The 11,789-nt window shown below is 40.8% G+C and overlaps 1 protein-coding gene across 1 annotated transcript in view; it reads left to right on the top strand.

Annotated features, from left to right (window-relative positions):
* The window catches only part of CUNH3orf52 (chromosome unknown C3orf52 homolog), a 47,578-nt gene that overhangs the window by 19,464 nt on the left and 16,325 nt on the right, over positions 1–11,789 (top strand). Inside the window, exon 3 of the mRNA XM_023728706.1 lies at positions 10,373–10,500. Within this exon, the coding sequence (XP_023584474.1) occupies positions 10,373–10,500 (128 nt within the window). The remainder of the gene's footprint in view (positions 1–10,372; positions 10,501–11,789) is intronic.

Here is an 11,789-nt window from a genome sequence, read left to right as displayed (position 1 = left end):
GTGGAGGGACGGCATGGTGCTTATGCTTAGAGCGCCATGTTGCCAGAAGTCTATCCTTTTTTCAGTTTTTTGCAGATGGATATCCAGTTATGCCAGCACCATTTGTTAAAGAGACTGTCTTTTCCCTAGTTAGCAGACTTTGGGCCTTTGTCAAATATCAGCTGCCCATAGGTGGTTGAATTTATGTCTGGATTCTCAATTCTGTTCAGTTGGTTTATGTATCTGTTGTTGTACCTGTACCAGGCTGTTTTGACTACTGTGGTGGTATAATAGGTTCTAAAACCAGGTAGTGTGAGGCCTCCCACTTTGTTCTTCTTCTTGAGTAATGCTTTACTCATATGAGCACTCTTCCCTTTCCATATGAAGTTTGGGATTTGTTTCTCCATCTCATTAAAAAATACCGTTGGAATTTGGATTGAGATTGCATTGTATATGTAGATGGCTTTAAGTAGAATTGACATTTTCACAATCTTGAGTCTTCCTTTCCATGAGCAAGGTGTGTTTTTCCACTTATGCAGGTCTCTTTTGGTTTCTTGCAGTAGTGTCTTGTAGTTTTCATTGTAAAGGTCTTTTACGTCTCTGGTTAGATTGATTCCTAAGCATTTTGTCTTCTTGGGGGCTATTGTAAATGGTATTGGTTTGGTGATTTCCTCATGTAAATTCTCTGTTAGTGTAGAGGAGTCCAACTGACTTTTCTATGTTTATCTTGTATCCTGATACTTTGCTGAAATTGTCTATTAGTTTCAGTAGTTTTCTAGTGTATTCTTTGGGGTTTTCTGTGTATAAGATAATGTCATCTTCAAATAGAGATACTTTTACTTTTTTCTTACCAATTTGGATGCCCTTTATTTCTTTTTCTAGCCTAAGTGCTCTGGCTAGGACCTCTAGCACAATGTTGAATAAGAGTGGTGATAAAGGGCATCCTTGTCTGGTTCCCATTCTCAAGGGCAATGCTTTCAAAGTGTCTCTGTTTAGGATGATGCTGGCTGTTGGCTTTGTATAAATGCCCTTAATTATGTTGAGGAATTTCCCTTCTATTCCTATTTTGTTGAGAGTTTTTATCATGAATGGGTATTGGACTTTGTCAAATGCCTTTTCTGCATCAATTGATAAGATCATGTAGTTCTTGTCTTTTGTTTTATTAATGAGATGGATTACATTGATTGTTTTTCTAATGTTGAACCATCCCTGCATACCTGGTATAAATCCCACTTGATCACAGTGAATTATTTTTTTGATATGTTGCTCAATTCTATTAGTTAGAATTTTGTTGAGGATTTTTGCATCAATGTTTATGAGGGATATTGGTCTTTAATTTTCTTTTTCTGTGGTGTCTTTACCTGGTTTTGGTATCAGGATTATGCCAGCTTCATAGAATGAGTTTGGAAGTTTTCCAACCTTTCCTATGCTCTGAAATACCTTTAGCAGTAGGGGTGTTAAATCTTCTCTGAAAGTTTGGTAGAATTCTCCAGTGAAACCGTCCAGGCCAGGGCTTTTTTTTGGTTGGGAATTTTTAAATTATCTTTTCAATGTCTTGTTTTGTTATGGGTTTATTTAGTTGTTCTACCTCTGTTTGTGGTAGTTTAGGTAGGTAGTGAGTTTCTAGAAATTTGTCCATTTCCTCTAGGTTTTCAAATTTGTTAAAGTACAATTTTTCATAGTATTCTGTTACGATTCTTTTAATTTTAGTTGGGTTTGTTGTGATGTCACCAATCTCATTTCTTATACTGGTTATCTGCGTCGTCTTCTGTTTTTCTTTTGTCAGTTTGGCCAGTGGTTTATCAATTTTTTTGATCTTTTCAAAGAACCAGCTTTTGGACTGGTTAACTCTTGTTTTTCTATTCTCTATTTCATTTAATTCTGCCCTAATTCTTTTTATTTTCTTTCTTCTGGAACCTGAAGGCTTCTTTTGCTGCTCTCTTTCTACTTGTTCCAGTTTAGGGTTAATGTTTTGATTATGGCCCTTTCTTCTTTTTGGATGTGTGCATTTATTGCTATAAATTGACCTTTGAGCACTGCTTTTGCTGTGTCCCAAGGGTTCTGGTGGGATGTGTTTTCATTCTCGTTTGATTTTATGAATGTCTTTATTCCATTCTTAATCTTCTATAACCCAGTAGTTTTTGAGCAAGCTGTTGTTCAGTTTCCATATGTTTGATTTGTTTCCTTGTTTTTTCTGTTATTGATTTCTACTTCTATGGTTTTATGGTCAGAAAAGATGCTTTGTAATATTTCAGTGCTTTGGATTCTGTTAAGGCTTGCTTTATGGCCTAATATGTGGTCTATTTTGGAGAATGTTCCATGTGCTTTGGAAAAGAAAACATACCTGGCTGCTATTGGTAGAATGTTCTGTATATTTCCATGAGGTTAAGTTGGTTGATTGTGGTATTTAAAGATCTTCCATTTCTTTATTGAGCTTCTTTCTTTATATTCTGTCCTTCACTGAAAGTGGTGTGTTGAAGTCTCCTGCTATTATTGTGGAGCTATCTGTCTTTGTGTTGAAGTCTCCTACTAGTATTGTGGAGCTGTCTATCTCTCTTTTCAATGTTGTTAGAGTTTGTTTTATGTATTTTGGAGCCCTGTCATTGGGCACATAAATATTTATTATAGTTATGTCTTCCTATAATGTCTTTCCTTATCCTTTGTGGTGGATATTACTTTAAAGTCTATTTTGTCATTAATTAATATTGCTACTCCTGCTCTTTTCTGAGTGTTGTTTGCTTCATATATTTTTTTCTATCGTTTGAGTTTTAGTTTGTTTGTGTCTTTAAGTCTGAGATGTGTCTCTTTAGGCAGCATATTGATGGATTTTTTTTTTTTATTTTTTATCCATTCTGCCAATCTCTGTGACTTTATTGATGCATTTAGTCCATTTACATTCAGGGTATTTATTGATAGGTATCAGTTTAGCGCTGTCACTTTGATGTGTTTTTTTGTGTGTTGTTTACAGTTTCTTTGTTCCTCTTGATTTTCTGTGCCGACTCGTTTTTCTTTATGTATTTTCTTTTCATCTTTTTCATTGTTGTTGATTTTGTATTTGCTAAGTCTTTATATTTTTCTTGTTTTTTATTTCGATGTGTAGAATTGTTAGTTTCCCTTGTGGTTACCTTAATATTTGCCCCTATCTTTCTAAGTTTAAACCAGTCTTTTATTTCTTTATATTACTTTGACTTCCTCTCCATACGAAAGACTTATGACTACATTTTTTAGTATCTCTTTTTTGTTTTAATGTTGTCATCTTTTACATATTGACATCTCTGTTTCCTTATTTTCAGCGTTTTAACTTTGATTTATTTTTGTGACTTCCCTATCTGGGTTGATATCTGGTTTCTCTGTCCTGTGTTCTAGTCTTGGGTTGTTATCTGATGTTACTGATTTTCTAACTGGAGGACTCCCTTTAGTATTTCCTGTAATTTTGGTTTGGTTTTTACAAATTCTCTAAACTTCTATTTATCTGGAAATGCCTTAATTTCACCATCATATTTGAGAGACAGTTTTGCTCTTGACTGGCAATGTTTTCCCTTCAAGCGTTTATATATTTCATCCCATAGCTTTCTAGCCTGCATGGTTTCTGCTGAGTAGTCCGAGCTTAGTCTTATTGACTCTCCTTTATAGATGACTTTCCATTTAGCCCTAGCTGCTCTTAAAATTCTCTCTTTATCTTTGGTTTTGGCAAGTTTGATTACAATATGTCTTGGTGAGTCTCTTTTGGGACCTACCTTATGTGGGGTTTGACTAGCGTTTTGGATAGCTATCTTCTCATCTTTCACGATATCAGGGAAGTTTTCTGCCAACAAATCTTCAACAATTCTCGCTGTATTTTCTGTTACCCCCCCCCATTCTGGTACTCCAATCACTCGTAGGTTATTCCTCTTGATAGAGTCCCACATAATTCTTAGGGTTTCTTCCTTTTTTTAAATCCTTGCATCTGATTTTTCCTCAAATAAGTTGGTGTAAAGTGCTTTATCTTCAATCTCTCTAATTCTGACTTCCATTGCCTCAGTTCTGCTCTTACAACTTTCTATTGAGTTGTCTAATTCCGAAATTTATTGTTAATCTTCTGGATTTCTGATTGCTGTCTCTGTGGAGTCTTGTAGCCTGTTAAATTTGTCATTATACTTTTCTCTAATCTTCTTAAGTTCTTCTATTGCTTGTTCTGTGTTTTCATGATCTCCTTTCTGATCTTTTGAAGAGTTCTGTATATTAATCTTTTGTATTCTGCCTCCTGTAATTCCAAGAAATTCTCTTCCTCCTGAAAATTTCTTGATTCTTTATTTTGGGAGCTTGCTGAAGCCATCATTTTCTGTGTCTTTATGTGATTTGATATTGACTGTTGTCTCTGAGCCATCAATAAGTTCTTATATTTATTTATTTATTTTATATTTTTACTGTGTCCTAGCTTCTTGTTTTGTTTTGTTTTGATATGCCCAAATAGGCTGCTCTTGTGAGCTAGCACAATCACCTGTGCCCCTGAAGCTCCAACATCCTGCCATCAAGTGGTCAGACCTGATGTGAGCCCAGGAGTCCACCCATTCCTCTTTCATGGATTCAGGTCAGGTGTCTGGGTAGTCAGCCACTAAATGTGTTATGCAGACTCTCACCTGTAGTCCTAGAAAGGCATGGGTGACTGGTGTAGGCACAGGCATCTGGCTGCAGCAGGAGGTCATACACTGAGGAAGGCAAGGGGCTGATGGCCACCGCCAAGTGTCCAGGAGGAAAGCGTGTCCCTGTTCCCTAGAGCACACAGGTGGGTGGGTTTTGCAACTGGACTATGAGCACTCAATGCTGTTGGCTGTAAGGCCTGGGGGGAACCACTTATCCTTGGGCCCCTGTCGTAGATGGCTAGGTGTCATCAGTGGAGCCACCAGTCCTCAGGCCCCTGATGTGGGTAGGTGAAGACCCTGCTTAATGGGCTGAGCAGTGTCAAATATCATGTACTTGCCACTTCACAGCTGAAACAGTTGAAGTTAGACTTCAGGTACATACCCTGTTGTACTGTGGTAGTGAGGGCCTACACTATTGAAATGGGCCCGCAGAAGTCTCTGCAGGGGGAAAGGCACTCAAAGTCCGGGACTCCTTATGCCTGTGCCTAGGCAAAGAGCTATGCCTACCCTGAGTTCCTGGCTTAGGGGAGCTGGCAGCTTATTTTTTCCCTTGTTTGTTAATTTGTTCCCTCTCCGAGGCTAGGATAATGGCTCAGGGCGTATGATATGTCCTACTTCCGGTCCAGAGGATTTGGCAATCACTGAAGCCGTTCCAGACCCAGTGCAGAGCAGGGAGCAGGGAGGTAAATGAGAGACAAGTTTTTCCCAAAGGGGGGTGTTTTTGATCCATGCAGTAGGCCTGATGCAAGTACTTATCTTTTGCTGATTGAAGGCTGCTTCTCACTGGTTCTGGATGGCCGAGTAGACTTTCTGTTGCTGGGTCTCTCTGGATGTGGAAAACACCTCCTGAGCTCTGCTGCTTGCCTCATTGCACACCACGAGCTGATCTGGCCTGAAGGGCTCCTGCTCCTGCTGGGTCAGGTCTGGCCACTCCTTGCTGCTTCTGAACTGTCTCTCCCTTCCCCTGCCACTCTGATTCCTCAGCTTTGCCTTTGATGTTCAGGGCTTCTAGACTGTCATATATAATCTATTCACTTATTTTTGGAGGTCCTTGTTGTTAAGAGGGACCACCGGAAGCATCTGACTTCTTCACGATCTTGGCCCCACCTCCACAATTATATCTTTATTTTAAAGTAATCCTTGACCATTTGGTCTCATATTGGTGATTTTTTTAAGGGATCACAATACTTTTGAGTGATATTCATTATTTTTTGAGCCAATTTGTTATTTAGCTACAAGATAACCTCAGGAGTTGGTTTTGGTTCTACATTTGAAAAGTATCTCAGGGCAATAGTTTTGGGGAGTCCTCTAGTTGGCTGCCATATTTTATAGAAGCAAATCACCAGGACTTTCTTCTATGGTGTGACTGGGTGGGTTCGAACTGCCAACCTTTAGGTAATTACCAAAAAAAAAAAAAAAAACCGTTGCCGTCAAGTCTATTCCGATGCATAGCGACCCTATAGGACAGAGTAGAACTGCCCCATAAGGTTTCGAAGGAGCGGCTGGTAGATTTGAACTGCCAACCTTTTTGTTAGCAGCTGTAGCTCTTAACCCCTGCACCAGGGCTTCTTTTAGGTTAATAGTTGAGTGCAAACCATTTCCGCCACTCAAGGACCTTCTTTAGTCCCAGTACCTTGACATTTCTTTGCATAGTCCCCTTTCTGTTTCTCTCTCCTTCAAGTCTCAGATGTTTATCCAACTTATGAAGCCTGGCCTATTCACCTTTGCTCTCTATAGGCCCCCCTCCAGCTTCTTCTGTGAACCTTCAGTTGTCTCCACCTCTCCTCAGCCTCTTCTCTACTCAGGATTCTTTAAATCGCTCACCTCTTCTCTCTTTAAAACAAGCTTTAGTCAGAATTACTAGCTATTTCATTTAGATATTTCTCTCTCTCTCTTCTTTCACTGGCAAATTACTTGAAAGAAAGGTCTGCATTTGGATTGTGCCTCCTGCTCATTCTAAACCGCCTGTATCCTTTAGTCCCAAATTTTTCTTCGGTTGCCATCCAGTTGATTCCAAGGCATGGCGAATGCACGTGTCAGAGTAAAACTGTGCTCTATAGGGTTTTCAGTGGCTGCTAATTTTTCAGAAGTAGATCACTAGGCCTTTCTTCCAAGGCATCTCTGGGTGGATTTGAACTGCTAACCTTTTGATTATCAGCCGAGTGCATTAACCATTCTTCCCAAGGTCACCAGCAATTGCCTGATCATGAAATCCAATGGCATTTCTCCCCTTCCCTGTCTTATTTGCACTCTTCACTTCAACTGCATTGTACTCTTCTGGGTCTATGGAACTCCTATACCTCCAGTCTCTTTTGCTGTTTCTGCCTTCTCATTCACAATGTGGGTGCCTCAGCTTATCCTCAGCCTTCTTACTTTTCTCATTCTTCACTCTTTCTCTTGGAGCGCTCATTCACTCCCAGGCAGCAGCTGTTTCCTCTAGGAGACGACTCCTAGATCTGCATCTGCACACTTTTCCTGAATTTTAGTTGTGCTCTTTTCAAGAGATTTCTATCTGGAAATAAATATTATCTCAAACATTATCCATATAGAACTACTATTCATTTATATCCCCTTCTTCAGTTATCTCGCCCTTCAGAGTTTCAAGTGACTCATGAGACCGAGGAGGTTCATTTCAGCTCTGCCACCGTCCAGTTGTGTAACTGGAGGCAGACTCCCCTGCCCTCTGGGCCTCAGTTTCCACATTTGTAAAATGTAAATGATTTCTGATTCTGAGTCTGCAAATGTAGAGCTGCTTATTAGCTTGTAGACCTGAATTTTCTCTAAGTCTCAGTGTCTTCATTTTAAAGTAATATTTAACTCATAAGATTGATTTGAATTACATGAGATAGTGTCTACAAAGTGCTTGGCAGAGTGCCTGTGCATAATGCTTCATACAGTCTCTATTATTCTTCCTGTTACCCAGGCCTGATTTCTTCTTCTCTACCCTATCTAGGTAATCACCAAATCTTGTCAGTCATTCCTTGGTAGTGTCTTAATAACAATTTTCATCACTGAGTACCTACTTTGGGCAAGGCATATGATGAGTATGTTATATATGTTGCTTCTCATCCTTACCATCACCTACAATAAATAGTGGAGCTTGGGTTCCAACTAGTTCTGGCTAACTTTAAAGCCAAGTTTGTTTCCACTTTCCTGAGCTTTCTTATTCACCCCTTCCTCCCTGTTCCTACTGCTGTCAGTAAACATTGGTCTTTCATAATCTTACGCCTAATGGCCTCTCTGCCTCCAGTCTCTCTCAGTTCCATTGCATCCCATACATACATCACTACTAGGTTAACCTCCCATCAGCGCCACTCTCTGTCACTTGCTGAACAACAGTTTGTATTTAAGGCTCCCTCTCCAGCCTTACTTCTTATACTCCAGCCAAAGAGCTGTTTTCATTCACCTCCAATGTACCTTGTATGATTTTGCGAGTTTTTTTTTTTTAGAACATATTTTTTCTACATGCAAAGTGCTGCCCAGATTAATTCTCATTAGTGAAATAAAAATGCTCCTGACTGACAAAGCCTATTATTGGTGTTGCTGTTACTATTTTAATAAACGCAACTAGTTGCTAGGTCTTTGCGCAGATTCATTATTTGGATAATACCAACTAAGTACAGGCCAGTCTCTTTTCAAACTTGGCATCTCTTTTTGGCGCCCTGGATGTTAGCAGTTATTTGAATCCCTTATGTAGCCTCTGAGTCTCTGTTCCTTCCTGAAGCCTTGATGTTGTTATGGTAATCTGTGGTGGGGGGTGCAGGGCACAAAGATGTCTGTTGCAGCATTATTCAAAACAGTGGAAAACTGACAGCACTAACTGTCGGGTTTAGGAAAATGGGTGAGCCTATTATGAGCATTATGTAGCCATTAAAATAACCTTGGCAAGGCATTTCAAGTGCTTGGGGAACGGCTTTGCATATATTAAAGAACAACAACAAAATAATGACGAGAAGTAAACAACAGCAATGACAAAAAGCTGGGTACAAATTACCTAATCATTAAGACCTCAAATATATAATATAAAATGTGTATATGTAGGGGGGACCTCTCGACTGAAGGATTGTTAGTTTTTTTTCTTTTTTGCTTTGCAGCAATTTCCTGTACTTGCAAGTTTTCTGTAACGAGGGTATAACTCTTATTATCAGACAAAATAGTGTGATGACTTATAGCAAATGAGGATGCAGGATAATTCTCTGTGCTGGAGGTCCCCAAGACCACCCCCAGTTTAACGATTCCCTAGGAGGTCTCAGAAGACTCAGCATATAGTCATACCCACGGCTATGATTAATTACAGTAAAAGGATACAAAGCAAGATCAGCAAAGGGAAAAGGCAGTGGGGTGAAGTCCAGAGGAGACCAGGCACAAGCTTCCAAGAGTCTTCTCCCAGTGGAGTCGTACGGGAGGCATTTAATTCTTCTGGCAGCCAGTTGTGACCACACGTGTGAAATGCTCATTAGAGACTCAGTGCCCAGGGTTTTTACTGGAGCTGGTCACAGAGGCAGCCTCTGCCTAATGTGTACTGACACTGCAAACTCCCAGAAGGAAGGCAGGCAGTCAGCCTAAACCGCTTGGTTTGTACAAACAGGTGAGGCACAGTGAATCATTCTTATCAGGGAATGGTGGGAAGCTTCTGGAAATCCAAGTTCCCAGACATCAGGCAACCCTTGCAAGCAGGCCTTTCTAAGGCTAGCAGTCTCAGGTCTCTACATTAACTCTTTTCTGCACATTCCCTTGCCCCTAATGCCCTTCACATTTCCAGATTCCTCATGGAATTAGCACCAGAGTCTTACTTCTTTTCACTTGCCTCTCACCAAACACACTAAATTTATTTTTATATGACCTTTTCAAAAGTCCAGTAAAAGAGGCTGATTGCTGTGATATTTGGAGCATGAGATTTGAGAGAAAGTTCTGCGGCCACACGAGCACCTGGTTCTGCTCAGTGAGTCTGGTGTGGAGCCAGGGCCCCATCCTTGTGCCACGGCTGACACCTTCTAGCTCCAGGCTCCTGGCTTGGTGTGTTTTTCCCCTTTGCTCCACCTTCTTAGAAATCAGTTGGCTGACAGTCATTACAACACAAGCAGCAACACAGAACCTGTAGTCTGAGAAAGTAATTCCTGCACCACTGGCGCTCTGAGTCTCTGGTTTCCCTTCTGCAAACAGAGTGTGTTAACATCCCTCTCCTCTGGGACACACTCTGAGGAATGACTTCATACCCCTGCCCAGTCTCCCCAGGAGGTTTCAGGACCTGGCTCACAGTCTCACCTCTGTAAGTTTCCACAATGCCATGTCCTTGTCACGGTTCTTTGATGGCACAGAACTGGAAGGTGATACAATGAAGTTACTTGCTCCCACACTTTGTCCCCCATCATCCGTTGTTCACCTCCATATTGTCTCCCAGCATCTGCCTTTGACACCTGTGCGTACATTCCTAACTGCAGGTTCAGTTTAGCAAGGAAGTTCATGTCCTTCCCGCTCCCTCCTGCCTGCCCTCCACTGGGCCTGTGTATATTGGAATCAGCTCTTTTAAAGCATAAAACCAAACAAACAAACACAATTTCCATTGTGGTGGAGGCAAACCCCTGTCTGCGCCCAGTTTTCTTGAAAGGAGAAAGCATTTCTGTTTATACTTGTTACGGTGTCTAGGATGTATTTGTGACGAGTGTGTCTCTCTCTTTTTAAGAGTAGCAGTCTTCAGAATAAATGAGTTTATTATTTTACATGTGTGTTTACTTTACCTTAATTTTTATTTCCACCCCCATGCTCTTTAGCTACTTATATCGATGAAGATGACAATAAAATTCTTGAATTATCATCAAACAGAACATTCTTTGTTATGCTAAAGATTCCACAGGAGTGTGTTACTGAAGAGGGATTGCCTGGCCTGCTCACGAAAAGGGTAATTATGCCTTATGATTGTTTACTGAGCTCTTGACATCAAAGTATATAAGTTCTAGTTCAGTCTGGACTCTTCATCTGCATTTTGGCAAACGCTAATGCTTAGACATTCGCCTCTAGTACAAAGCTGGAGGGAAGAGCCCTGGCCTTGACTAAAAGGGTCTTGGTGGACGGTGTTCTGTTTACTCACTTAGGTCTTGTATTTACTTTGATCTGTGGTTCACTGAGGGTCTTTGATATGATAGACAACATGCCTAGTGTGAGAGACACTTAATTTGTGCCCAGAGTGGGTCACAGTCCAAGTGTAAACCTGTTGAACCCATTGCTGTCGAGTTGATTGTGACTCACAGTGACCCTATAGGACAAAGTAGAACTGTCTTATAGGGTTTCCAAGGAGCAGCTGGTGGATTCGAACTGCTGACCTTTTGGTTAACAGCTAAGCTCTTAACCACTGCGCCACCAGGGCTTCAGTCCAAGTATAGGAAGCCATTAAATGGATAGTTTTAAAAAAAATGTGATATGTTCTGTCATGACGTACACTCAGTGTGTTATTCAAGTGTGAAGGAGGGGTGTCGAAACTACCAGAAGTGGAGACAGAGGCGTGGAGAACCTCCTGGAGGAGGTGAAACTCAGAATAAGTCTTGAAAGATGAGGTAGAAATGTTGTAGGTAAAAAGGTATGGAAATTAGGACATCTGCATAAGGTGTGATTGGGACTTGCAGAAGTAAGACTAGAGGCAGGAGTTAGATCATTAAGATTTTCCTACTCTTTGGAAAGGCATTGAAAGATTTTAATCAGGGAATGACATGGTCAAATGCTCATTTTAGCTGGTAGAGCAAGACTGGAGGCAGAGAGCATAGTTAGAAGATTACTGCAAGTCCAGGTAAGAAATAAAGACTTGAACTAGGGCAGTGTAAGGGGGTAAGGAAGATTCAAGTGATATTTAAGAGGTACTTTGAACTCAACCCTAGTGAATGACTGATTGGATGTTTGGGGGTGAGGGAATGTGGGAGAATGAGCCACCTGTGCAGTATGGAGGCTCTGAAGCCAGACCACAAGGGTTTGTTGGGGTGGTCCTGGAAATCCTGTCAAAAAAGGGGGGTTCACAGCCAGACCCAGAAAATTTTTTGTTAAGAAAATCTGAGCAAGATCAGCCTGCCACCCACTAGACCCTTCTCTGCATGTGTAGGTTGAATGCAGTGAGTTATTGTCATTGTTATTTGGCTTCCACTTGGTTCCTCATGAGCTCCTGGGTGGTGCAAACCAGTAAGCACTCAGTTAGGTTGGCAG

The sequence above is a fragment of the Trichechus manatus genome, unplaced genomic scaffold (genome assembly GCF_000243295.1).
Source record: "Trichechus manatus latirostris isolate Lorelei unplaced genomic scaffold, TriManLat1.0 scaffold00026, whole genome shotgun sequence".
NCBI lineage: Eukaryota > Metazoa > Chordata > Mammalia > Sirenia > Trichechidae > Trichechus > Trichechus manatus.
The sequence above is the reverse complement of the archived record's forward strand: the minus strand, read 5'-3'. Positions and strand labels throughout refer to the sequence as shown.